General features: G+C 36.2%; 1 protein-coding gene across 2 annotated transcripts; it reads left to right on the plus strand.

The window, feature by feature from the left end:
- Positions 1 to 1,070: 1,070 nt before the first annotated feature.
- Positions 1,071 to 27,917, plus strand: LOC127791464 (glycerophosphodiester phosphodiesterase GDPDL3-like). Of its 2 annotated transcripts, XM_052321362.1 has the most exons (9): positions 1,071 to 1,324; positions 10,812 to 11,105; positions 12,525 to 12,634; positions 12,755 to 13,250; positions 14,243 to 14,281; positions 14,438 to 14,722; positions 22,569 to 22,717; positions 23,720 to 24,203; positions 27,310 to 27,917. In XM_052321362.1, exons 1-9 carry the CDS (start codon positions 1,219 to 1,221, stop codon positions 27,609 to 27,611), a joined length of 2,265 nt encoding a protein of 754 aa, XP_052177322.1. In that variant the 5' UTR covers positions 1,071 to 1,218; the 3' UTR covers positions 27,612 to 27,917. The 2 variants fall into 2 exon arrangements, with proteins under 2 accessions (XP_052177322.1, XP_052177321.1); XM_052321361.1 differs by lacking the exon at positions 14,438 to 14,722.

Here is a 27,917-nt window from a genome sequence, read left to right on the forward strand (position 1 = left end):
ACAATCTCTCTCGAAAATTCTAATGCAATAAAACCTTTCTTATGAACCTTTGTTTTTCTTATATGATTCAAAAATCAAGGTATAGATAGAAACAAATAAATTGAATAACCTTCTCGTGGACGCTAAAAATACTTAAATGAAGTAATATTTGTGATAAAGAGTAAAAGCTTTAAAAACATATTTGATATGTAACTTTCTATCTCATCACCTTTCTATATCCACGTATACAAAGAGATATTTGAATAAATTATGAGATAGATCGGAAGATATTTGGAGAGATTCAAATCAACTAATAGCTAATTAGAGAGAGGGTTTTAAGTTGATAAGAATTAATGAGTGTGATAAGATCACAATCTTATAATTAATTATTTTTTTAAGAAATTAACCTAATTAATCTCACAATATTACTTAATAAATTTGATGTGTTATTGGCAAAAACTCGTTAAAAGATAAAAATAAAATTAAAAGTTTAAAATAATATTTTAGACTAAAAATGTGTAATTTTTTCTTAGTCGGGGGATGTCTCACGTAAAACGCAAATAACATTATTCTGGCATTTAAAAATTTCTTTGAGAGTTATACGAATAAGATAAAATTAATATTAATTTAATGAAGAGACTTGACAATGATGTTTTTTATTATAAATAAATTTATTATTATATTTGAATAACAATAAAATTAATATTACAAAACTTAGTCAATTCCTATAATTATCCCTAAAAATTAATGGCTAGTTGGTAAGCTAAGTGGCAGCCGATGCTTCATTACTGTGTCCTATTCACCCGTACAATCCCAGCATGTGGAGGCGGGAATCCGAATTGTTTATAAATGTGTGTTGGACAGAATTTGTGGGTGGAGCCCCTGACAACTGACCCGTTTGGCGCCATTTGGAGTAGACCAACATTGACTATTCAACAAGTTTTCTCTCTCTTTTGCTCGTGGTTGGATTGGTCGGACTGGCTGGTCTGATTTGATTTTTTAAAACACTAGTTTAACTGGAATTAATTAAATTTTCTTTTCTAAAATTAGTATTACTGTTTGAAGAGATATAAACGTCGTCACTCTCTCTCACCCGTGGCCAGCCAGCCGGAGGAAGTGCTCTGTCTCTGTGTCTCTCTGTGTTGCGTGCTCCGGGGAGAACAGCGTCTCGCTGTTGGCTGCCTGAATACTCCGCCGGAAACCGCCTCAAGATTCGGAGCGGCCGCATTTTCCGGCGAAATGTGGAAGTTATGGTCATTGTTGCATCTTTTGCACCTTTGCTCGGCGATGTTGGCTTCTGCGAAGACATGTAGCAATGGAAACACTTTGTGGAAGACATTGAGCGGTAAATTCCTTCTCTCTTCGTTGTCTCTTCGTTTCAAAACTTTTGGCGATCGCGTTTCCCGACCTCTGTTCGATTTCCGAGAAACAGGGAAGGATGAATGTTTGATACCAAGTCTTCTCATGTTATTCCTTTCAAGAAGCGCTTAGCTGCAGTGAACTCGTGAGTCGTGATAATGATAGATTCTTTTGTGTTTGGAAGAATGGGAAGTAATTAAAGGTGAAAGATGGAAGTAGATTATCTTTGCTTAGGAGGATTTTTATTGGCTTGTTGAGAAAATATTTGTTTTTCAGAACATGTGCTTCAGTTTGTGTCCATTATTACTTCCCTAAGACTTAGGTTTTCAGGTTTGCTGGGTTTTGAAATTGTTGTGCTTCAATGGTAGAAAGGAAAATGCTGAGTTTATTTGTGCTGTTTGGGATACAATCTAAGGTGAAATGTTGAGGGCCATCGTATACTAACAAATTAGGGCTAAAAAGAACTCTTGAAGTTGACATTATATGACAGTTCTTCAAACGGATTCCGCCAGCATGTTTAGGTTTTAAATACTGAAGCATTTCATTTTCCTTCTGTTGATGAATATTTGCCATTCAATGTGTAGCATAACACAAACACTCATATGGCTACTGTGATAATTGTGATTCAAAATTTAAATTTAACTATAATTGAGACTTTAAAAATTGATTGTGATTGAGATATATTTACAATTAAAGATATATCTTCGTAGCTCATCTTTTGATTAGACTATAGACTTATATAATTTTTTTTTGTATACATCTATAGATGAGTGATAAATCTCTAAATAGGTATTGGATACTTTGAAATTATTATAACAATATCATCATAATGATTTTTTTTTCTTCTTGCCCATAGTTTTTCCCAATTTGGGTTTTTCACGTAAAAGTTTTGTGATCATGGTTTGTTTTTTATCCTAAATTTGTACAAACTGGTATCAAGGCCGTTGGATAAAACCATCACCATCTTTCAATCTCAACTGTCAGATTTACAACCTTTCATCTTCTTCATCACCTAGGGTTTTCTTGTCACTATTGTTGTCAACCACTGGTTCTTCTATTGTCGTCGACCGCCATCAACTTCCTCATAGTTGTTGTAGATTGCATCATACAACCTTCAAATTGCAGTTTTTGATCGTGACGACCAATTGTCTGTCATCTCCGGTTGACGTAATAGTCTTTTTGTCTTATCCGGCAACTTGTTCGTCTTCTCTGATCGTGGTCCATCAATCGAGCATCTCGTTTTTTGATCGACATGACCAACTGTCAGATTCTCTTTTACTTCTCTGGCCACCTGTTAGTCTTCATCGGCCATTGCAACTTATCGTCAGCCTTCTCTTAAGCCTTTTGCCATTGTCGCCGACGTATCCACCATAACCGTTAGCTTCCCCTTTCAACTTCTGCCTTTGCTGACGCTATTACCATTGACTACTCTCCACCATAGCCAACAGTCTTCTGTAGGAGGATATCCACGTGTGAGTTGCCTTGGGCTAAAGCCCAAGGCAGCCCATAATTAAAAAATTATTTTTTAAACAAATTATAATCAACCCCAAAATCTGTAATTTACATTTCTACATCTTAAAAAAAAAAAAAAAAAAAAATTCAGCCTCCCCTTATATAAATTTCTGGATCCGCTCCTGGTCTTCTGCCATTAGTGCCGTTGACTGTACTACCTAGATTTACCTGGATCTAATAGATCCAAATCAGATATACCAAGATCCATTCGACTTGTTTAGATCTGTCTAGCCCAAATCTGATAGATCCAAATCATATTCGCCTAGATCTGTCCACCCCATTTCTAACAGATTCAAATATGTCTTGCCCAGATTTGTTGCCCAGATCTACTATCTTGGTTTGTTTTTTGTTGGGCCTTTTTTAGTGATCTTTCGACACTATTTGAGATTATTCGATCTTGGCAATAGCAACCTTGAAATATGATATTCCATTGTTGGACTGGAATATTAGATTTTCATTCTTGAGATTGCTAAAAATGCCTCTAAATCTATTTCTGTTAAGCCAACTGTGGTGGGGTCATTGATGGAGAACAGATTTTGCTCTCTTATGGAGGAGGATATGGACAACCATTCTCTTGGGGATTTGAATCTTCCTTTGAAAGGAAGATGTGTTGATGAGTCAGATATGGATATTGAGAATAGGGGTAAACGAGATTGAGTGGAGGAGGAGGATTTTGCATCTGACAGGACAAATAAATCGAGGTATGTTCTTGTTAAATCAAAGTCCTAGTTAAAGAAAGAGAAGAAGAAGAAGAAGAATGCGTTAAAGAAAGCTCAAAAGGTTTCCAAAGATTTAAGACCAATGATTACGGACCCAGCTTGATGGTGCTTGTAATACCCCACATTTTCGTGAGATTGCCACGTAATTTAGACGAGTTTAAAATACCGAAAGATTAGTTAGATAGTAAAATAAATTGTCATATTAGCTGCAGAGAGTGCCCTGGAGCTTAGATACCTAAAGACAAAGGTATTTCTTTGACAAGTGTCTTAAGACATGATTTATGACGCTGAAAGAAATCAAATCAAAGACGATTTTCGGTATAGCTAAGTTGTTGCCTAAAAGACCGAATGATGGTAAGGGGCTTCCGAGAAATTCACGGAACCCTAAGGAGGTTCTAATTTTGTGAATAGAACAACCTTGAGATGGTTTTAGGATGAAACAAATGTCCTGTGAGGGCGCTGTGATGAAATCGTACTTATTGAGTAACTTTGAATTATTAATTTTGGATTTTAAGTATCTCGATGAGAATTAATTTGATGTTTGATGGTGTAATTGCAATTATAGAATTACCCAAACGAAATAAGGATGAAATTAGGGGTTTATATTGTAAAATATCAAAACTTGAGGACTTGAAATAAGGGCTAAAATGGTATTTGAAAGAAGTTTGGGATATTAGCTTTGGATTTCAAAATTCATTACATTCTAACTTTGAATTTCAAAATTCAATCCAGGCTTTGGATTTCAAGTAACATTCAATTATAGCTTTGAGTCTTTGGAGTCCAAAGCTTATCTTGAGACAAGTGGCATCATGTGATTGGTCCAAATAATTTATAAATAAAGGCCATGGATTGTTCTCAAATCATTCCAAAGGAGTTTAAGGATTGAGGCATTCTAAGGTGAGGAGCTTGCTCTTGAGAGAAGGGAGGAAATTCTGTAAGAAGAAGGGAAAAAATCGGAGGAGAAGTAGGGGAGAACGAGCCTCACCGGAGTTTTGGGCCTTCACTGGAATTCATCCCCAATAGTTAGAAAATCGGCAAGGTAGGTTTATTCTTTTTAATATTCCTGTAGAGGGGGAAAGAAGGACCCGTAGGTTCAAACGGAGGTTGAATCAGAGTTAAAACGAATGAGATGTGGCCGAAATATGAAAGTGACGCAATGCTCTCACAACAACGCGTGAGATACACATACCAGGAAGAGGTTGCGTGTGAAGGCATGCGAGCCACCTTCCCAGGGCGTGTGAGGGAGTGTGTGGGGCCTATTTTTCATGAAAGTTTTCAGTTATGACCCATATTTAATGCCCCTCAACCCTATATAAAAATATTGGAGATTAAGTTTACTGAAACGTGTGTTTTATGCAGAAATCTAGGTTGTTTGCTATGAAATTGTAATTTCCAAGAGATAAACCTTCAAGGTGAGACTCCTATACTCCAAATCTTATTTTTGTTCTCTTATGATAGACTTTTATTGCATAAAACGTGTTTTGTGAAGTTCTTGTACGTAAACTCTTGTTGTTCTCTTATGTGAAATCATGTTGCATATATGAAATGTATTTTTTATATGCTATTAGCTTTTTAACTATTGCATTTATAAAATTCGTGTGACCATACTATTGCACTTATTTGTTGTTGGCTGAGGGTAAAAGTTGAATATCCCCCGAGAGGCGCTATGCGTGCACTATCGAGAAAGCTCTCGTGGGGAAGATTGTGAGCCTAAGGGACAACGGATGTGGTGTTTGCATGAGTTTTATGAGGTCAGGCTAAAGTGACATGGTTAGGGACCTCCCGAGAGGCGCTATGCGTGCGTCATTGAGAAAGCTCTCGTTAGAGGAGGCTAACATGTTCACGAGGCACTTTGGAGTAGTCCTCGTTGTTTCCTCATATGTTTTATACTTGTTCATGCATTTATATAAACTATTTTGGAGTTTCTCACTAGAAGATTGATCTTCTAATTGGACTATGTTCCTGGAATATTCAGACGTTCCAAGTTCGACAAATAATTCTAAGGGAAATGAGATAGCTGAAGAATAAGTTTAATTTGTCGCTTGTAGCATGTTTAGCATATGTTTATTTATGTGTGAGCTTATGTATGTTTTGGATATGTTTAAGACGTTTGATTATCACTTGCAAGAGATGATGTCCTTGTAATGTATTTTTAGACATCTTGAATAGTTTTCAATATGATAAATAAAGCATTATTGTTATGTACCATATCAGGTTTGATCTAACTTCCGCATTTGTAATGATATCACTTGTCTTAGTTGTATGATTATCGGGTTTGTTAGGTTGAGAAGGAGAAATTAGGATTATTGAGAAATATATGTATATCAGTCGTTGTGGTGTGAAAAAAAAAAAAAATTCCTGAAATCTGAAGTTATAACACACTTGGAAAATTTGGGGTGTTACAGTGCTAGTCTTTTGCATATTTGAAAGTAAATATGATGGCATGTTAGCTTTGTTTTAGAGTTGTTCTTTTGTTGTTTTTCTCCTGGCTTGTTTAGTTTTTTGAGGTTGCCTTAGGTATACCCTAGCGTTAGTTGTAGAAGCTTTGCGATTTTTTTTGTCAATATACTCTTGCTTACAGAAAAAAATATTAGATTTTCATTAAGGCAGGTAAATTGTATCTGAGTAAAAAATTATACATTGAGAAAGTTATGACTAAATTCAACATGAAGAAGGTTAGACCTGTAAGTACTCCATTGGCTGAACATTTTAAACTTTCATCCAGTATGTCTTCACAATTAGATGTTGAAATTGACAAAATGTCGCGAATTTCATACTCTATTGTAGTGGGGTGTCTCATGTATGCTATGGACTATATACTCCCAGATTTGGCTCATACAGTAAGTGTGGTTAGTAGATATATGAGTAACCATAGTAAAGAACATTGGAAGCCAATCCAATTAATTTTGCAATATTTACGTGGTATTGCATATGTGTATTTAAAGTTTGGAAAGACTAGAGATGGAGTCATAGATTTTGTTAATTCTGATTTTATAGGAGATCTTGACAAAAGAAGATTGCTTATTAAGTATATTTTCACATTTAGTGGTTATGCTATCTGTAAGACCCCGCTCCAACCGAGGGGCGTTATAAATTCAGAAAACATCATCATAGATTTTGGGGATATATTTTTTTCTATAAATATATAATATAACGTCTGTACGTGAATAGTATACTAGGTAAGTTCCTAGGAAAAAGAGGTGAGTCACAAAGGGAGGCACTTAAATACCAAGTCTTTCTTTAACCAGAACTTTCTTAGATATGCACTTCCACTACACAACACTTAAATCCATAACTTCCTCGACAATCCCAATTACCTTCTCAACACATCAAACTTAAAAACATCATGCTAAGACAGGTAATATCATCATAAACAAATGCGAAAGCTAGATAGAAACCTGATATGGTACATAATCTGAAATCACTTTATCCATAATATCCAAAATCGTACCATCGTCTAACATGACATCATCAAAACGAAAAGCATTTTATCCAAAAGACATGCTACGATCCACCTACAAGTTGTCGTCAATCCTCGACAATTCCTTTCCTTTTGCACTGCTACCTTCACCTGGAACGTTGACTATTTTAGGGACGAAGTCCAAAAATTAGATGCTGAATCATCTAAGTGAGAATTCAAAACATTTTCATGAATGTATGCAAGACATGAAACAATAGAAAATCATGACAAACTCAGCCCAAGAGAATCCCACACAGCACTTAACCCTAACCGGGGAAAATGCAAACTAAAGGCAACTCAACCACATCAACACATTGGCATAACACAATCTTAGATTAAGAGGGAGTAACGTTAATGCATGAACCCGGGAATCACCCCATCATCATTACATTCCCACTCAGGAGCTTACGGAGCATGTCAACACAAATCATGGCCAAATGATGATCAACACCATCCTGGGAATCCACGTCCACATCGAAAACAATACTACCGCGCAAGGCATCTGGGGTGGTGTCCACTCGCAGCCCCCACTTGCCGGTCCAAGGTGGTGTACACTCTTAGCCCCGCCACTTGCCGACTCGCAAGTGTGGTGTTCACTCCCAGCCCCCGTCACAAGTGGGCATTTTCCCTTGACACGCTTCCCTAGTGCTATCACTTCAAGTGCCACATTATAAGTTGACGTCCCATCCCATATGTACAACCCGTCACCCTAGGTTGACATCCCATAAAAACACGCCAATGCCACAAAACATAACTCGATGCATAAACAACATTTCATGTACATAATTTATCATAAAATTCAATACACATGCATAAAACATTTCGAGACAAACCCAACGAAAACAACCATCACAAGTTAAAACCATTCACATGCAGCAAAACATTTGCATGGATCAAATCAAATTTAAGATAGAGTCAAATCAATTTTTATGAGGGTAGAAAACTCACATTCGACAAAATTCAGGATACCTTGAAAAATGCGCACGATTTGCGTGTCCGACCTCGATTTTCGTGCCAAACTCAAAATTTACACAAATCACATCACTTTAATCCTCAAGGAACCCTAATCAATATATAATCATCAAAAACCTATTTTTCTCATAATTTCATCATTTTCTCTCATTTTCACCTCTAAAAATTCAAATAAATATCTTCAAAACTATTTTTTCCAATCTTTCTTCACGAAAAATCATAATAACCTATGAAGATCAAGAGAAAATTACTGGACTTGCCCGGATACTGTATTTTCATGCAAAACGAGGCTCTTTGATGCTAAAATCGAGACACTAGGAAGGCCAAACCCAAATATTTTTGCATAACCCTCTAGATCTTGATTTTAGAGGAATTTAACAATTTCTTTTTAGAATTTTTGGAGCTTGGATGCACCCTCACGCTTCTCTCGAAGTTGCTCCAAGCGCTCCCACTCGCAGGGCTAACTAGCGCATGTGCTCCACGCGCCGGTCTTCTTTAACCTTTAGCTCGTCGGACAGCACGCGACCCGCCTGGTTTTTTGGCCGTATCTATTCATCCGGACTTCGATTGACCTTCCGTATGAACCTATGGCTTCATCTTTTCACCTTCTACAAGATAATACCTTAAAATCCCTCAAATCGAGCCATTTTTAGACTGCTCAAGCTCTTTTTTTGGAGAAGCTTGTTTTTCCAACATGGCTTCGGATCTCACTCATCTCTCAACCAAAATGGCTCAAATTGCACAAAAATGAAGCTTAGGACATGGGAAACAAAATCCCTTTATCCGATTCTCCCAATTTATTCACAAACTCACGGATTTACAAAATTAATTTTCTTCCTTTTTTTGGCCATCTCTATTTATAGGCAATCCGAGCTTCCAAACGCTCAAGGCTTGCTAACTTGACCCCTTTGAGACTTCTACAGCCCGTGGGTTGACCCAATTGCATCTAAATTGGACCGCAATGATGACTTTTGAAGCTTCCCAAATTCGGCCAAACTTCCGGTCGAATATCTCCAAAATTCGGCCAACCCATGCTTCCTTGTCAGTTTAGGCAGACCCAGAAGCCTACCCGACCCTTTTACTCGAACTCCCCATGGTTAGAAGTGGCTGGTCGATGACTAGTAGAGGCTGGTCATCCATGGCAGCTTTTTTCCTCCTTCCACTTTGAAAAATTACACTTTTGCCCCACCTATTTTTGTCTCTTATGCCTTACCCCATTTTCATAAAGGCCCTGAACTTTCCAATATTGCCATTGAGTCTCTCAAGTCCTAAAAACTTCCATTCCTTCTTGAAAGATTCTGAAAAATTGCCATCTCGACCTCCTTCCGGTGAATTCGATAAACTGCACTTTGGCCTTAATCTTTGTTTTGGCCTCAAACCCTTTTGTTTCTTCCAAAAACCACTGAAGAGTTTCTCCACATACCAAATTTGAATACCCTCAGGGTTCTGTTGACTTTCCGGAACCTCCCTACAATAATTCGGTTTTACAGCCTATCCCGTAGCTACATTTTTAGCTGTACCGAAAACTATTTCTGATCCAATTTCTTTCGATTCCATAAATCATCTCTTAAAGTACTCGACACTACCATATCATTTTCTTTAGGCATGTCGGCTCCAGGGTACTCCCTGTAGTCGATTCGGTCGATTTCTCGGTCTATTCTGATACCTATTTTCCTCAAATCTCATTTTTCTAATAAAATTCTTCTTTCTCAATTACCCAAATTTCTCGGGTATTACACTATCAGTTGAAAAGTTGACTTATAGTCCATTGTTGCATTGTTTACTACTGAAGCTGAATATATGACAATTACTAAGACTGTTAAAGAAGCTATTTGGTTTAAAGGGTTGATTAGTGAAATCAGTGAGAATCTTTAAGACAGTTCAGTTTATTGTGATAGTTAAAGTACCATTTTTCTTGTTAAAGATAAAATGTTTCACGAGAGAAGAAAGCACATTGACGTGAGATATCATTTTATTCGAGATATTATTGGTCGTGGTGATGTTATTGTGAAAAAAATCAGTACTCATGATAATCCTACAAATATGTTAACCAAGTCACTACCTATTGCCAAATTTGAGCATTGTATAGATTTGATTGGAATTCATCAGGAGATTAGTTCTCCGTGATTTTGTTGGAAGAGAGAATAATTATGAATAATTATATATTCAAATTTCGTGTCAATGTGGAGTTTGTGATAATGGTGATCCGAAATTCAAATTTGACTGTAATTGAAATTTTAAATTTGACTATAATTAGGACACATCTATAATTGAAGATTTATATTCGTAACTCATCTTATGATCAGACTATAGATTTATGTAAATCCTTTCTTATATACATTTATAGATGAATGGTAGATTTATAAATATGTATTGGGTACTTGAAAATTATTGTGACAATATAATTATAATGATATTTTATTTTTTCTGCCCATGATTTTTCTCAGTTTGGGTTTTGCACGTAAAATTTTTGTGTTCATTTGTGTGTTTGATGGTTTAATTGTGGTTTATTTTTTATCCCAAATTAGTATAACTACCTGTTGATCAAAACATATGAAAGTAAAGATGACTTTGAAGGCATCATGCGACTATCCTAATGTGGCACTAGTGCCTAGAATATTTTAATTCCCATTGCACTTTTTAAAAAAGGGAAGATCCATAAATATTTATCAACTAATTTTGAACTTTTCTTCTGTATATAAGTAATGTTCTATGATTTTTCGGATTTATATTCAAAATTTGTGTTACTTATACCTCCTTACTTTAGGCTAAAGGCCCACAAACTTAATGAGTTGGTTCTCTTTTATCAGAAAATGCACCTCTAGTCATAGCACGTGGTGGCTTCTCAGGGATATTTCCTGATTCCAGTGGACGTGCTTACGAGTTTGCTCGACAGACCAGCTTACCCAATGTTATCTACTGGTGTGATGTACAGCTGACAAAAGATGGAGCTGGCATTTGCTTTCCCGATGTCACTCTTGACAATGCTTCTTACATAAAACATATATATAAGAACAAGGGTAATACCTATTATGTTAATGGGGTAAAGACGTCAGGATGGTTCTCTGTGGATTTCACCATCAATGACCTGGCAAATGTCCCTTGTAAGTTCTGCTGTTTGATAGCCTTATGTTGTAGTGACTTATTTTTAGTGTGTGTAGCACTTGACATTCTTATATACTGCATGGCTGTATTGGTTTCTGTAGATGCTATCTGTAAGTTATTTGCAATGCATTGACCGATAGAACCTTGTGTGTTGAATCACTAACCCTCGAAATTGGTGTTGTATCTGTATCCTACAAGTTCATGTTGAGGATGACATGTGGGACACAATAAAATACATATTAGACCCAAAAAGTGGTGTCCCCAATGTGGACTAGTTTGATGAAGTTGAGTTTATAAATTGGGAATAATTATTCTATTCTTTTGTCTTGTTAATGAATATTCGCTGTTAATTTCTAAATTTTGACAATGTATTATATTGTGACTTTTTTTGACTCTTGAATTATTTATTTTGGTGTTAGAATATTATTTTTTTTTAATATAAGTAGTAAAAATGCATAAAGTTACATCTTTGGTCAATACTGCCATTATCCATATTCTGAATTTTTTGTGGTTTGAATTACTATATCCTGTGTCATTATCTCAGTCCTTCTTTATATTTGTATCCCTGCTTCTTTGATGTCATGCAAGCTACACAACAAATATAAACCTATTCTGACATATTTTGGCTAATATTTGAGATCGTTTAAATGTATGTCTTATATCAAGTAGTTGAGACTGGTTCTCATTAGTTGTATCAACTTGGATACTATTGAGCCAACATCAAATTTTATATCTATTCTAGTGCCATTCATTGCATTAACTTGCCCCAAAAGCGCATTTGGTTAGTTTTTTGATTAAACTACAGTAACTAATTGTTGTTGTAGCTGACATCACTCCGTGGGCTTAACTTAAGGCTTGTGATTGTTGTTGTAAGATAAACTAATTGGTTGTTTTACCCAAAAAATTCCATTTCCCCTTAAATTTATTGATTTGTGAAATTGTTGTGCTACAATGTCTACAATCAAACTGTATTACATTGTCATCTTTCTTTAATTATGGATCTTCAGGGTTTTCCCCCTTATTTCCTCATCAGGTTGACAAGCAGTGTCAAAACTTATTAGTTGGCTAAATCCTGTCTTTCAGGTTTGGTCAAGGGGCGTACTCAATAGCTTTAACATGACCTCTATTTTCAATTTTGATGTCTTCTGGATGACCGGAAATGACTTTTTTGTTCATTCTGATTGATGACCAAACACATGGGTTATTTCTCGTTAAGGGCTTAGATTTGTCTTTGATTGTACCTTGCTTGGTTGGTTTTGGCATTAACCACGCCTTGTTTGATTTGACATCTTAGCCATTTGCCCTGTTAAAAAGTTCAGAGTCCTACTTCATAAAACCGGTTTAGTTTGTTCTTTGCTTTTAAATGTGACATCTTTTCTTGGAAATCTCGGCACTCATTTTTTTCTGTCACTCTATAGTAATTCAGGGAAATCCTGCTCGTGTCCCTTACTATGATGGCATATACAAAATTCTTACCGTTCAAGTTGTGGCTAAGCTGTATCCACCAGAATTATGGTTGAATGTCCAGGTAATTGCTTTGCTCTATTGAATTAATACTTTCATTCAGTGTATTATACTAAAGTTATGCAAGACATGGGATCAATGCTAACTCTTGAATCAACCTTATTTCTGTTGTAATACGAAGCAGCATGACGCATTCTTCAGCCAACAAAACTTGAGTATGAGAAGCTATATACTTTCTGTGTTTAGGAGTACTAAAGTTGATTATATCTCTTCACCAGAGGTGAGCTTCTTGACGAGCATACTGGCCCGTAAACCAAGCAAAACAAAGTTGATCTTCCGGTTTCTGGGACAGGCTGAAGTTGAGCCTTCAACCAACCAAACTTATGGTTCTCTGCTAAGGAATCTTACGTTTATCAAGACATTTGCATCTGGAATTCTGGTTCCTAAGATTTACATATGGCCTGTAGAATATCGATATCTACAGCCTCATACTTCAATTGTCTTCGATGCTCATAAAGAAGGTCTAGAAGTTTTTGCATCAGATTTTGCAAATGACATCGATTTTGCTTATGATTTCGCCTATGATCCTATAGCTGAGTATCTGCATTTTATCGACAATGGGAACTTCTCTGTTGACGGTGTGGTTTCTGACTTTCCAATAACTCCATCGGAGGCCATAGGTAAGTTATTAGTTATAGTACTTTATTTTTTGTTATTAGTTATAGAAAGAATTGACTGAGGGCATGGAGATAGATATTTTGAGAGATCTTATTCTAGGCACTAATATTATTCTGGGTTCGCCTTTAACTGAGAATTCTATTCTAAAAAAAGAGTGTATCATGTCTGGGAATGAGCATATCAATTTGTTATCATTCGGCATTACTGTTGGAACATAGAACAGTGATTTGCAATTTAAAATTGAGTTTATCATTGTGCTCAAAAGCTTTTGAGCATTACTGCTGAATGCATGTCTAATTTTGTTCTCTTGATAAATTAAGACTATGATCGCACAAAGCATGGATCCATGCTAGGATGTTATCACAAGTAAAGGTTAGAAATAAATCTATATGCCAATGCGTGTCAGGAAAATTCTCACCCTGCACGCTAGAGTTAGGAATGGCAATTTGGTGGCAGGAAGTGCCATCCTTGGCCTTGAACTCGAACCCAAACCCAATTGGGTAGGGAAAATCAACCCAACGTGTTCACCGAATCACCTACAAAAACAACAATGAATCGGCCTCAAACCATACCCAAACCCATAATCAAAATCAAAATAATATTAAATAAGAAGAAATTGCAACATCGAAATTAATCTGTCTATAATTAAGATTAAAACATTCACCACAAATTAAGATTGCAAAAATTAAAATAATATTTTTAATGTATTTTTATCCTTTACAGACTTAATAACTTATTTATGTGTTGAAATATAAATAATAATATGAAATGTAAATATATAAGTAATGTACATAATATATATAAGGATTCTGGTTCGGGCTGGGCAGTACTATCCCCACCCGTGACCCCAAATTGCCACTTTGACCGGATGGGTAAAAATTGCCATCCCTAGCTAGAGTTGATTTGTTGAAGTTGCTGCTTGAAATTGTTTCTAATCGTTCCTATACATCTACTCATGCTAAAACATATATACATTTTTTTCCTGAAAATGCAGGCTGCTTCTCCCACATAGGAAAACGCATGAAAGCACAAGGTACACCACTACTGTAGTGCCTCATTCTTATGAATGGATTATGCTCTTTACGTTTTCCTGTGTCAGTGTTATAAGTCCGTATTGTTTTTTCTTATATTTTGATGCATCATTTGCGAATAGTTATTAAATATTTGTTTTGGCCTGTTCTTGGTTCAGCAAACCCTTTGGTTATCTCATCAGAAGGATCAAGTGATTACTACCCTGGTTGTACTGATTTGGCTTATCAGAGGGCCATTTCAGATGGTGTAGATGTTCTTGACTGTCCTGTTCAAATGTCAAAGGATGGGATACCAGTTTGCTTGGGCTCTATTAACCTCTTAGATAAGACAAATGTTGCTGAGTCAAATTTCAAAAACCTTATATTACAAATTCCAGAACTTGAGGGAGTCACGGGAATATTTACCTTCAGTCTAACATGGAGTGAGATTCAGAGTTTGACACGTAAGTTGAACCACTGGTTTCTTTTCTTCTTGTTGTGTGTGGAGATTCTTCAGCCTATTATTTTATTTTCCTTTTAGATAAGTGTTACAAATAAAACAGAGATAGCAAGTCCATTTTATCGTCAAAATCAAACACTGTTGAAATAACTCAAATGGCCGAGAGTATAAACACAAACACAACATATATTAAAACATAAACAAAACAAGAGGCAAGAGATTTATAGTGGTTCACCCTAAATAGGGGCTACGTCCACTTGAGTTCTGGTGAGAAGAGCTCGCTTCACTATATAAATAATTTGATTACACTCATACACGAGATCAAAACGGGACAACCCTGGTTCTCTAAATAAAATGCTCAAAACTACTCAATACAGCTTAGGAGCTTACCTTAAATGAACCAGAGAACACACATGAACACAGATGAAGATGAAGACTGTACAAATGATTTACAGAGAGAGAGAGAGAGTAAAACCCTAAACATGAAAGACTCTCGGCCAACCCCTCTCTTTTCTTTCGTCTTCCCCCGATCCTTTCATCAATCTTGAGGCGTGCAATAAATAAAGCAACTGGACGGCTGCGATGCAAGAGAATAAAGGCACAATAACGGCTTGGATGAATTAGTGCAAAGGACGATCTGCAGCAGACTATTCGATAAAAGGCAAAAAAGAAAAGGGCTTGGGCTTTGGCCAAAGGTGGCTGCCAAAGTGGCCCTCTAGTGGGCGCCCAAAGGGTAGCCCACAGTTGCCAAGTGGCCCTCCAACCATTTGGCATCATTTGATGCTTCATTAAAATAACAAACTCCACCTTGAAGCATCAAATGACTAGGAAATCATATTTGACATATGAGTGCAGCATGCTACAATTCTCACCTTTATTATTTTAGATGGTTTAAGAATTAGCCATCATCGATATGCAACAAATTCAAGCAATACTTGAACTTGGTTGCAGTCAATACCTTAGTGCCCATGTTAGTAGGATTGTTGGCTGTTGAGACTTTCTGGATACCCACAGTTCCATTTGCTATCATTTCCCTTATATAATGATATTTTACATCCACATGTTTGGTTTGATCATGATACACTGGATTTTTGGACAGATGGATGGCACTTTGACTATTCGAGAAAACCACCACTTTGCTTTGAAGCAAGTGAATTTCCTTGAGAATACCTTAAAACCATATGGCTTCCTTGAAGGAATCAGTTACAGCCACATACTCTGCCTCAGTAAAGGACAGGGCAACAAGTGGCTGCAGCTGAGACTTCCAGCTGATACAATTTCCACCCAAGGTAAAATAAAAAGTAGTGGTGGATTTTCTGGAATCTCTATCCCCTAAAAAATCAGAGTTAACATACCCAACAAGATCAAGTGTATCAAACCTTTTATTAAAATTTAAACCAATACCTACAAAACCATTTATGTACCTAAGCAAATGTTTTAAAGCATCCCAATGAAGTTTTCCAGGGTTTGACATGAATCGACTGAGTAAGGAAATTGAGTATGCAAGGTCGGGCCTGGTACTTATCATTGAGTACATAATTGTTCCAATTACATTTGCATAAGGGACATTTTCCATTTCTACAATTTCGGAATTGGATGTGGGAAACTGAGATTTAGATAGAATAAAGTGTCCAGCCAAGGCAATTATAACAGTTTTACAATTTTGCATTCCAAATTTATGAACAGCTTTTACCAAATAATCATGTTGATGTATTTTGAGGCTATTATTGCTTCTATTCCTCTCAATTTTCATTCCTAATATTTTCTTAGCAGGGCCTAAGTCTTTCATATCAAAGGTTGTGTTTAGCATTGATTTTAACTCCTTAATCTTTGACTTAGACTTGCTAATTAGCAGGATATCATCTACATACAACAGTAGATAAATAGGAATATTAGAGAGCATAAAGTAGAAGCAATTGTCATATTGACTTATAATAAAACCAGCCCTTAGGACAAAATTGTCAATTTTTTTATACCATTGTCTTAGAGCTTGTTTTAAGCCATACAAGGATTTTTCAACAATCAGATATGATTAGATTTATCTAAAACAACATAACCAGTAGGCTGAACCATGTAAATGTGTTCATTAAGGTCTCCATGCAAAAATGCAGTTTTAACATCTAACTGTTCAAGTTCTAAATCAAATTGAATTACAACTGCAAGCATCACGTGGATTGTTTTAAATTTAACCACAGGAGAAAAATTTGTTGTATAGTCTATTCCCTCCCTTTGAGTAAACCCCTTGGCTACTAGTCTTGCCTTATATCTAATAGGGTTATTAGAAGACACACCTTCTTTTAGTTTGAAAAACCACTTACACTGGATCAACTTCTGATTTGCTGGACGAGGGATAAGAATCCAAGTTCTGTTGGCCATCAAGGAGGCCATTTCTTCATCTATGGCTTGTTGCCATTTCTGACTTTCCTTAGAGTTGACAGCCTTCTCATAAGAGGAAGGCTCACTGCTCCTCATTTCAATACCTGCTATCAAGGCACAATATACTAAGTCTGAATAAGCATACCTAGAGGAGGTTTTACAATCCTTCTGTTTCTATCTCGGGCAAGTTGGTAATCACCAAGAACATGTTGAAGGGAGTCATGCTGCTGCACCTCAATCTCAGTTTTATCATTTTGTTCCTCATGATCAGTCTCATGATCAGAGGTCTGGTCCAAGTTTGATATGGGTGAGGGATCACCTTCTAGTTGAGGTTCTGGTATAACTGGAGCACCAGGTAGGTTATCATATATAGCTGGGTGCTCCACCTCAATTTGGGTTCCTCCTAAGCTGATAAAATTATCTGTGTTACTAAGTTGGTTTGTTTCTTCTGTGTTAGATAATTTACAAGGGTAAACAACTTCATTAAATATAACATCACGGTTGATAATAATTTTAACACCCTTAGACTGCCTTTCCCATAGCCTATATCCTTTAGTCCCTTCCTGATACCCAACAAAATACACACTTTGTGGATCTTGGTTCCAGCTTACCTTCGGATTAGTGAGCATAGGCTTCGCAGCAAAAAATTCTTAGATATTTCAAGTTTAATTTTCTTCCAGTCCACTTTTCTTCAGGGCATTTAAAATTAAGAGCAGTAGAAGGACTTCGATTTACTAGGTGTGAAGCCATTGCCAATGCCTCTGCCCAGAGGATTTAGGCAAACCAAAAGTGAACAATAGGCACCTCACTTTTTCAAGGAGGGTTCGGTTCATTCTTTTTGCTACCTCATTTTGTTGGGTTGTATTTCTAATAGTTTTATGCTTAAGTATACCCTGGGAGTTGCAATATTCATCAAACTCTTTGTTATAGAATTCTAACCCATTATTTGTTTTAAGAGTTTTGATTTTCCTATCAGCTTGATTTTCTACTAAAATCTTCCGTGTTTTGAATTTTTTTAATGTTTGATCTTTTGTTTTTAGCAGAAATACGCACACCTTCCTAGTAAAGTCATCTATAATAGAGAGAAAATACCTGTTATCGCCATGGGTGGGAACCTGGGAAGGTCCCCACAGATCTGCATGTAAGTACTCAAGGCATGCCTTCGCCAGGTGAGTTCCCTTATGGAAACTCATCCTGTGTTGTTTGCCTAGCACACATGGTTCACAAAAATCGAGGGACTCAGCAGACACTGAACCAAGGTATCCTTGGTTTGACAGTGCCTGCAAACCTTTCAGGCTCATGTGACCAAGTCTCAGGTGCCATAGTTCTGTCTTATCAGTATTAACATAGCATGCAGAGTTTAATTTAACAGAGGAGTGAAAAAAACCATTTAAAACATATAAACCATTTTTCTTTAAACTAGTTAGGATTAAATCTTCTTCTTTAAAAACATTCATAGAACCATTTTCACCTTTGTAAGAGAATCCTAACTCATCAAGTGTACTGAGAGAAATCAAGTTTCTTTTAAGACCAGGTACATATCTTACATCAGTGAGTGTTCTTAATTTGTTGTCATGCAACTTAAGAGTAATATCACCTTTATTTGGAATACTACATGAATGGTTGTTACCCATATAAACTATTCCACTTTCCCTATTATTAAAGTTATGAAACCAATCAATATTAGGGCACATATGAAAAGAACAACCAGAGTCCATAATCCATTCATTTTTAACAGAACAAATAGATACATTAAGCACCTCAACTAAACAGTTAGAACTACTAGCTACCACAGTTATATTGCCCCCTTGTTTCTGTTTTTTCAAATAATCATAACAATATTTCTTTATATCTCCCTCTTTCCCATAGTGGTAACACTTCCATTTCGTTTGTTTTTGTTTTCCTTCTTATCTTTCTTTTTTCCCTCTCGCCCTGACCCATTAAATTGTTCAACATTCCCTGTATAATTTCTTTTATCAGCATTTCCTTTTACAAACAAGTTATTGCCTGTTTTCTTATATGTGCTAAGTTCTAGTTCCCTAGCCTTAATGTTAGACTGGGAGGAGCTATGGCACACACCAAGAGGGAGGGGTGAATTGGATATTTTAAAAATCTTGATAGAACTTGAAAACTTTTTGACCCAATTGAGGTTTTAGTGATTTAAAACATAGAACATATGAAATGAAAAATGTAAAGCAAGAAGAATAAATGACACAAAGGATTTATAGTGGTTCGGCTTAAACCAAGCCTAATCCACTATCTTAGCTCCCACTAAGGATTTGAACCGATTCACTAAAACCTCCTACTTACACAAGTAGGCCCTCTAGCTACACAAGCTAGGAAATACAACCTCCTATTTAAACCAAGTAGGCCCTCTAGCTACATAAACTAGGAAATATAAGAAGTGTACAATTGGAGAGAATCTAAGAGATGAATCTCTTAGTTACAATGTCTCTAAAAAATGATACAAGGCTTGAAGTAAATAATTACAAGTGAAGATCAAAGCCTTGAAGAGAGAAAATTAAATTACAGTCAATATAAATACAAATGTATATACGATGTAAGCTCAAATAATTTCCTTTCCATCCATTAGCCTTCCCTTGATTATCCTTTAGTTGTATTTATAGGCTTCCCAAAAGCTTTGCTCGAAACTAGCCGTTTTGTGACCGTTAGAGATTGAAAAACTAGTCGTTGGAAGCTTTCTGCAAAAGATATAGTCGACAGAAGAAACTGCATAGTTGACTATATTTTCAAGTAAAACAAGACATAGTCGACAGACAAGAAAACATAGTCGACTATTGTCTAACACAAATTACCCATAGTCGACTATCATATTCACATAGTCGACAGATGTAAAAATATGAAGAGGATTTTGAAAATCATGAACAAATATAGTCAACAGAAGAAAAGTCATAGTCGACTATCTTTACATGATAGTCGACAGAGTGAAAAATAATCGACAGAAGCCTTAAATAGTCGACAGATCAAACCAGCATAGTCGACTATCCTTATGCATAGTCGACTATCCTTATAACATAGTTGACTATTTTTAGGCATAGTCAACAGCATTAAACCACATAGTCGACTATCCATTTGAAAAGATTGAAAACTTAACAAATCCTCATTTTGATGCTTTTGAAAGCAAGTTGAGATTATCAAAAATATATTTTGAAACAAACCACACTCAACCACACTTCAACATTTCTCTTATATAAATTTTCATAACTTTGCTTCAAGGAGATTTAAAGATTGTTTTTCACAAACTTATCCATAAATATTTACTCATAAAGATTTAGAGATTGATTTTCATATAGTCATTATCAAAACTATTTTATTACCAAGAGTAAACTATCACTTAATACCAAAAATAACAAGTTCCATACTAGGGACTATACCAGTATAACGTAAAGCATGCTTCACTACATCAGTCATTAGGTAATGAGTTTAACAGAATCATGGCTTCACTAGTATCACCTAAAGCCTGATTAGTACCTCTTAATAAAAAAGTAAGTCTAGTAAATTCATCAATGTTTTCATCCATAGACTTAGAGGTATTCATCTTAAAGTTAAACAACATGCCTTTTAAATAAATCAAATTAGGAGCAGACATTACAGAATACAAAGATTCTAATCTATTCCAGAGATCAAGGGGGTAAGATATACCGTCAACCTTACGAATTACAGAATCACCAAGATGGAGGAATATCAAATTGAAAGCCTCTTCTCTGATTTCATTAGTTCGAGCTAGCTGCTCAGGTGACCATTTATGATTAGCTGGCTTGAGTTCTATAAGCACTTTGTGATGAGAGAGGAAAACCCTCATTTTCTTTTTCCAACTTTCGAAATCCCCCTTTCCATCAAATGTACCGATTTCAAATCGAGTTGATGTCATTTTCGTGTTGCACGAAAAAGCCTTAGAAAACCCTAGATTACTAATTGAGACTTGTACAGTAAACACCCGCTGACAAAGGCTCATCAGAAAACCCTAGGACTTAAAACAATACCTTCAGAAAGAAAGAAAGGAAACCCTAGATTTCGAGAAAAAGAATCAGACACAATTTTGACTCAGAAAAACCCTAGGATACGCAAACTGGAAGCTCTGATACCACTGTTACAAATAAAACAGAGAGAGTAAGTCCATTTTACCATCAAAATCAAACACTGCTAAAACAACTCAAATAGCCGAGAGTATAAACACAAACACAGCAGATATTAAAACATAAACAAAACAAGAGGAAAGAGATTTATAGTGGTTCACCCCAAATAGGGGTTACGTCCACTTGAGCTCCGATGAGAAGAGCTCGCTTCACTATATGAATAATCTGATTACACTTATACACGAGATCAAAATGGGACAAATTGTAACTCACACCTTATTATGTTTGGGTCATGCTATTTGTACAGAAGGTGGGTTACAGAAACACTTATAGGGCAATGAAAATACCCATTTTTGCCCCTATAATAAATGACTCAAATGACCCAATACCATTTGTCTCTCCCTTTGTCTCTCTCTCGCTCTCCCTCTCACACCGTCATCCCTAGCGGCAAGGCGAGGCAATGCGACAAGGCAGCCGAGGCGATGGGGCGAGGCTATAGAGGCGACGGGGCGAGGCGAGGCGAGGCGAGGCGGCGGCAAGAGCAGGCGAGGCGACTGAGGCGAAGAACGGCGGCGGGTGGTCGGTTGCAGTGGCGAGGGAAGGGGGGAGAGAGAGGGAAGAGAGGGGGAAGGGGATGAACAAAATATATCGCAATATATCATCCTTGTAAAGCATTCTATAATAATGCTTCTATACAAATAGCATTTTCCATTACGTTTTATGATATTTTATATGATTATACAAGCTTGCTCAAGTTGATTAGCCATACTGTTCTCATGATCTTTTATGTGACCACACAAGCCTGCTCAAGTCAATCACTCATTCCATCCCCTAAGCAAGTTACATTAACTGGTTTAGTTATAGCCATAACCGGGTGGAGGTTGGACAATATAGTTGGCTAGGGCAAACTTTTCATTAATGCGACTTTTGGTGTCATCATATTTGCTGTATTGAAACTTTAAGACACCCTACAAAGATCCAAGATAACTACCAACAAGTATGAAATGGAAACGATTTTGGGCTTGATAGAAAATAGTTGTGTAGTTGAAAACATGGATTTTATAGAGTCGAGTTCATCACATAGGAAAGTTGTCATCTTTCCTCTACATTTTTAATTTATCACTTTTCTGTGGATTAAATTTTCCTTCTGATGCTTGTCATAGATGTTTCAGGTGGCAATAGCAGTACGGTTGCTAAATTGAACATTTGCCATGTTTTTCCCATTTCTTAGAATTTGTATGCACTTGATTTATTGCTTTTCATCCTCCATTCTTACTTTACTTATGTAGAAGAAATTGCCAACAGTGCTTTTTGTTTTTTATTGTGATTAATGGTTGTAGCACCATAACATGATTCTCTCTCTTGTTTTTGCTGCAGCTGAAATATCAGATCCATATGAACAACTTTACAATTTGTATCGTAATCCGCCAAATTTCAGAGAGGATGTTAAGCTCATGACATTGTCTGAATTTCTGGTCCTCGCAAATAATGCTAATTCTGTTTCTGGTGTATTGATCAGCATAGAAGTAAGTTTGCCATAATTGTCTTTCTCAGTTTTTTTCTAAACAATTTCTAAGGAATTCTCACATTAGCGAGTCTATATTTGTCACTTGTGGAATACAGATGAGCTTCCTGCATTTGTTTGCTTGCCTGATGATGTAGTCAGATGAGCTGTAGGCAAGGTGGCAATATAGAAATTGAGATGAAAATGTTGAATATATGCTTGGGTTTTCAACCTAAAAAATATTTTTATAATGACTTTGTAGTGCCAAAAGAACACTGCAAAGTGATTAAGAAATGAAAATAATTGGAAAGAACTCGAACAACATTGCCAAGTCATCTTTTTTATTCATTTGGTGTCTTTAAAATTTGATTAATACTTCACATTTCAGTGAGGGGTAGAACAGCTAGTGGGATTAAGGCCTGTGATTGTTGTCGTCATTGCTTCACATTTAGGGGAGCAAGAATCATACAATGGTTACTTCCACACTGTTTGTACATCTCAAAACTAATGAAAAGAAAATCCTATCACTTTCTGAAGAGTCACCTCTAAAATTAGTAAGTAGATTTTTTATTCATGTTCAGTCACCATATACATAATTTCCTACATAACTTTATAGTTGCAATACATTGGGCATAAAAAATTAGTTTTGTGCATGATTCTGAAAATTCTACCTGCACCGTACACCATACTGACTTTTTTCTGGCTATAAGAAGTGATATTGTGAGTTGCCTTCTATCTCTTCAACAGGTGATAACAACTTCTAACTTACAGCAAAACTTAGTTCGCGACTGGACCAAAACGATGACATATCTTAATCACACCGAGTAGGGTCTACAACATGAATTCTAGATCCCCAGTCAGACACCACACACTGTAATTAATATAGTTTCTTCTTGTTGTGCTGTTGCGTGCATTTACAATTAACAACAATAAAGAAAAAAGGAAAAGAAATGTTTTATTTCCTCTGCATGACTCTAGGCTGACCGAAATCCTTCTCATGTATGCTTTTTTCCCCCCCTTGCAGGATGCAGCCTACTTAGCGGAAAAGCAGGGACTAAGTGTAATTGATGCTGTTCTTGATGCCCTAAAAAATGCTAGCCACAACAATGACACGGTCAAGAAGGTTATGATTCAGTCCACTGACAGTGCAGTTCTGATCAAGTTAAGGGAGAAAAGCAATTATGAGTTTGTTTACAAGGTTCCAGATGCAATCCGTGATGCTGATAACTTGACCATAACAGAAATCAAGAAGTTTGCCAATTCTGTGGTAGTCAGAAAGGGGTCTGTCTTTTCTTTCCGCGGGGACTTCATAAATAGTATTAAAGATGTTGTATCAAAGCTACAGGCATTCAACCTTTCAGTATATGTTGGAATCTTCAGAAATGAGTTTGTCTCTCAAGCCTGGGATTTCCTTTGTGACGCAAATGTACAGATCAACACATTTGTGACGCTTGCTAAAATTGATGGCATTATCACAGAATTCCCAGGGACAGCTTCTAGATACAAGAGTAAGTGCACATATTCTTTCTGATAAGCATATAGCGGGAGTCTATCTGATGCTTAGATATCATGTGTAGGATCCATGGTGTCGATCACAAGTTTGATCCTTGATTTCTGCAGTAACAACTTGGAAAGAAAAACATTTAAAGAAAAATTAGATAAAGCAAGTAGGCCCAAATCCTCATTTGGATGTCATGACCTTCAAATCATTATGATATCTTAGCCCAATGTGGCCCCAAGATTCTAACCTGCTTAAGCATGCATGACCAACTACTACAACTGGTCTGATTCTTTTTTTAACTATTTCCTTTGTCTTAATTCTCTTTCACATGCTTTGACCTAAATATCTGCTAATGTAAGGATTGGAGCCGTTTTGAGGAAGGCCTTAGGTAGGGGAAACCCTCCTTGCAAGTTTGGTAGAGTATTGCCCTTGATCATCTCTTGTGGTGTGTTGTTCCTGCTACCGTCGATCCTACCTAATGTCTTGATGGCAACTAGACATAAATTGTAAGCGAAGAAGGGAATAGAAATAAATGTTTCGGTTTATTGTCTTAACCAAGAAGATGGTTTAGGATTAGGAATAAGAATGAGATTAGGGTATGGCATTGTAGTTGAAGCAGTAAGTTTGATTGCAATTAAGAATAGATCAAGAGTTATTTTTATACAAATTGATATAGAATTATAAAGCATAGACACTTTCTAGGGATTGTGTATCAGTCTCACCAATGTACTAGATACTGACACTTTCTTAAAACTTGTTAAACTATGGGAGGGGACACAAGTAAGATGTGTTTCTCCCCTATGTGGACACTTGTATGAAAGTTTAATTTTCATATCCTTCACATTTCTATTCTCTAGCGCTTTAAACATCAATTGGCTTGTGAAGGACAAAGATCTCATTGGACTTTGAATTAATTATTACTTAGATTTAGGGCCGGCTCTGGGCATAGGCTGTCTAGCCGCCTAGGGCCCATGCCCATTTCAAGCCACTTGGGGACCCATGCCTATTTCAATTTTTAAATTTTAAATTAATTAAGAACCATAAACTTAAGTATTGAATAGATGTTAAGGGCTATGTCCATTTCAAGCCATTGTAAATTTTTAATTAATCTCAATCTCCCACTTTCCTTTTATCAATAATTAATCCCATGAGTATCACTATAATTTTTAATTTACCTCAATCTCTCACATTCCTTTATTAATAATCAATTTCATTCCCATGCGCCTGACAATGACACCCATTCCCTCACAACTATTCCATGTATTTTTAATTAATCTCAGTCTCCCCCTTATATGATTGTATCACAACTATTTCCATGTATCTGGCAGTGGCCGCGACTCCATCGTCTTCCTCAGTTCCTCCCATTCTCAATTTTTTATCCATCCATTGTCACTGGCATCTGTCATCAATCCGCGCAAACGTAGGTCTTCAATTCAATCTATTTCACAACTATGCCTTCTCTTCAGCGATTCCATTTTTGTTCTCATCATCCCGTTGTATAACTTATCAGGTATATCTTTTGATTTTTTTTTATTAGCTCTTAAATTATCAATTAATTTTGTATATATATTTCAATATTTATGATCCCTCTGTTATTAGTGAATCTACACTAATAGATTGGCGATGGTGTCTATTAAAAAATATATGTTGGAACAAATTAATTATAATAGTTTAATTATTAATTTTTTATCTAAAAATACTAAAAGAGTAAATTTAAAGTGAAATATTATAAATTTTAGATAATAAAAAAATTTTATTCGTATTAATTTTATTTTTAAATATAATCGTAGAGGGCTCCATAAAAATTTTAGCTTAAGGCCCCTAAAATCTCATGACCGGCCCTGCTTAGATTAGAGTTCTTCATTTGGAAATTTGGCTTAATTTTAAATGTATATTTGTGAGTTTGGGATACAATTTTGATACTTTGTTATGATTTAAAAAGTATAAAAATATTTTCTAAACTATTGTATCTCAACTGTCTCCTATCCTACTTTTTTGAAAAATATTGTGTCTCCATATCCAGTCTCTCATGTTCCGGTGTTTGTGCTTCATAGATGTGGAACAACATTGAGATCAAGTCTTAAAATCCTATAAAACACTTTTGAGAACGAATCTAAGAACCTAAAACTCATAACAAAACTCTCTCTTATTATTATTATTATTTTTTTTTTTTTGTGATAAGAACAAATCTCTATTTGAGGAACAGATTTTTCTATGAACTCGTATTCAATCTAGATCTATTTTAGAATACAATAAGCATTATTTATGTAGGGTACTAACAAATCCTATTTAACAAAGAAGAAACTATTAAAACTCTCAATTTACAAAAAAAAAAAAGAAACTACTTAAACTGCAAAATTGAAAGAGTAAGTTGAAAATCAATTATGGAGTAACAAACAGTGTTTTATATATATCAACTAGTCTTTCCTCATATAGTATTTTCAACATGTTATGAATGCAATTTTCTAGTATTAATTGTAATGTAAAAGATGAAGAACATGAATTTATTATTCTCACGTGTATAAATATATACTTTACTCCTCCTTGTGTGTCTGAACTTTTTAACCTTTTAACATGATATAGGATATGATGGACTTATATAGGATATCACCATGAGTAAATGAATGGAGATCTAGAATTCAAGAAGCCGACTTCACCTAGTGAGACTAAGGCTTGTGATTGTTGTTGTTTTATGTGTCCGTATAGTGTTACGTCCCTGCATATTGTCGTAACTTTTTAAGAAAGTATTGTTTCAGGTGTCTTTAGTTTCCATACTCGTAGTTCCTATAATCTCCCATTTTGTGCTAAAAAAGAAGCCAACAGAGAGTGAAATTGACCATTCTTTCTGGAATAAGATGATCAGGGATGTTAGCTCTTTCAAGCTACAAAAGTTCATTCTCTTCTTTCTCAAGCATGGAGCAAAGGGATGAGACAGGATCAGATCTGTCATTTCTGAACCAAAATGTCAATAAACACATCATCCGGATGGAACTCTGGAGCTTACAACCGATTACTTGACCTCGTTCTTCATAGTGTAACTGATTTGAGGCTTTTGTCGAACTTGTCACATTGGCCCTTATGTTAATTATATTTGGTGATTTGGTGGATTGCAGGGAACCGTTGTTTAGGATTGGGCGATAAAACGCCAACTTACATGAAGCCTGTACGTCCTGGTGAGCTCTCAAGTTTCGTCCCCTCCTCCTTTTTGCCACCGGCTGACGCTCCTTCCCCTGTACTGACTGAAGATGATGTGGTTGAGCCACCTCTGCCTCCTGTTACGGAGAAAGCGCCGGCTCCGGGCAACGGGTCTGCAGCAGCAGCGGCTCCAACCCCACCAAATGGGGAGGCTAAGGTCCCTCCACCCTTCTTCCTTTCTCATCTTGCAGCCCTCCTTGCAACCCTTGTATTCTTGTAAAAGCATATGCTGCAGCTCCATCACTTGGCATCCAAAATCCACAGATTCAAAGTAGCTGAGAAATTCTTAATATTAGTAGCATTCATCTTGTTTCTGCCTTTGTAATAATGTAAGCACGTTTCTCATGCTTCTCCCTGCATTTTATTTTTGAGAAACCAATCACTGTTAGCTGCAGGTTTCATAGTTGTGATTGTGTAAATGTGTTAATAATATACTCTGATGTGTATATGTAATTTGTAAATGGGTATTTCTATTTGCACCGACTTCTCCACTTGGTGGGAATTGAGGGGTGGCCGTTTTTGTATA

This window comes from Diospyros lotus, chromosome 15, assembly GCF_014633365.1.
Source record: "Diospyros lotus cultivar Yz01 chromosome 15, ASM1463336v1, whole genome shotgun sequence".
NCBI classification, from domain to species: Eukaryota; Viridiplantae; Streptophyta; class Magnoliopsida; order Ericales; family Ebenaceae; genus Diospyros; species Diospyros lotus.

Bases quoted from the DNA above. Each gene is read 5' to 3' on its own strand.
- LOC127791464 (XM_052321362.1), top strand. From the start codon at position 1,219: ATGTGGAAGTTATGGTCATTGTTGCATCTTTTGCACCTTTGCTCGGCG. The intron at 12,635-12,754 runs GTAATTGCTTTG...AATACGAAGCAG, and splicing joins AATTATGGTTGAATGTCCAG to CATGACGCATTCTTCAGCCA. The intron at 14,723-22,568 runs GTAAGTTGAACC...TTTTTGCTGCAG, and splicing joins TGAGATTCAGAGTTTGACAC to CTGAAATATCAGATCCATAT.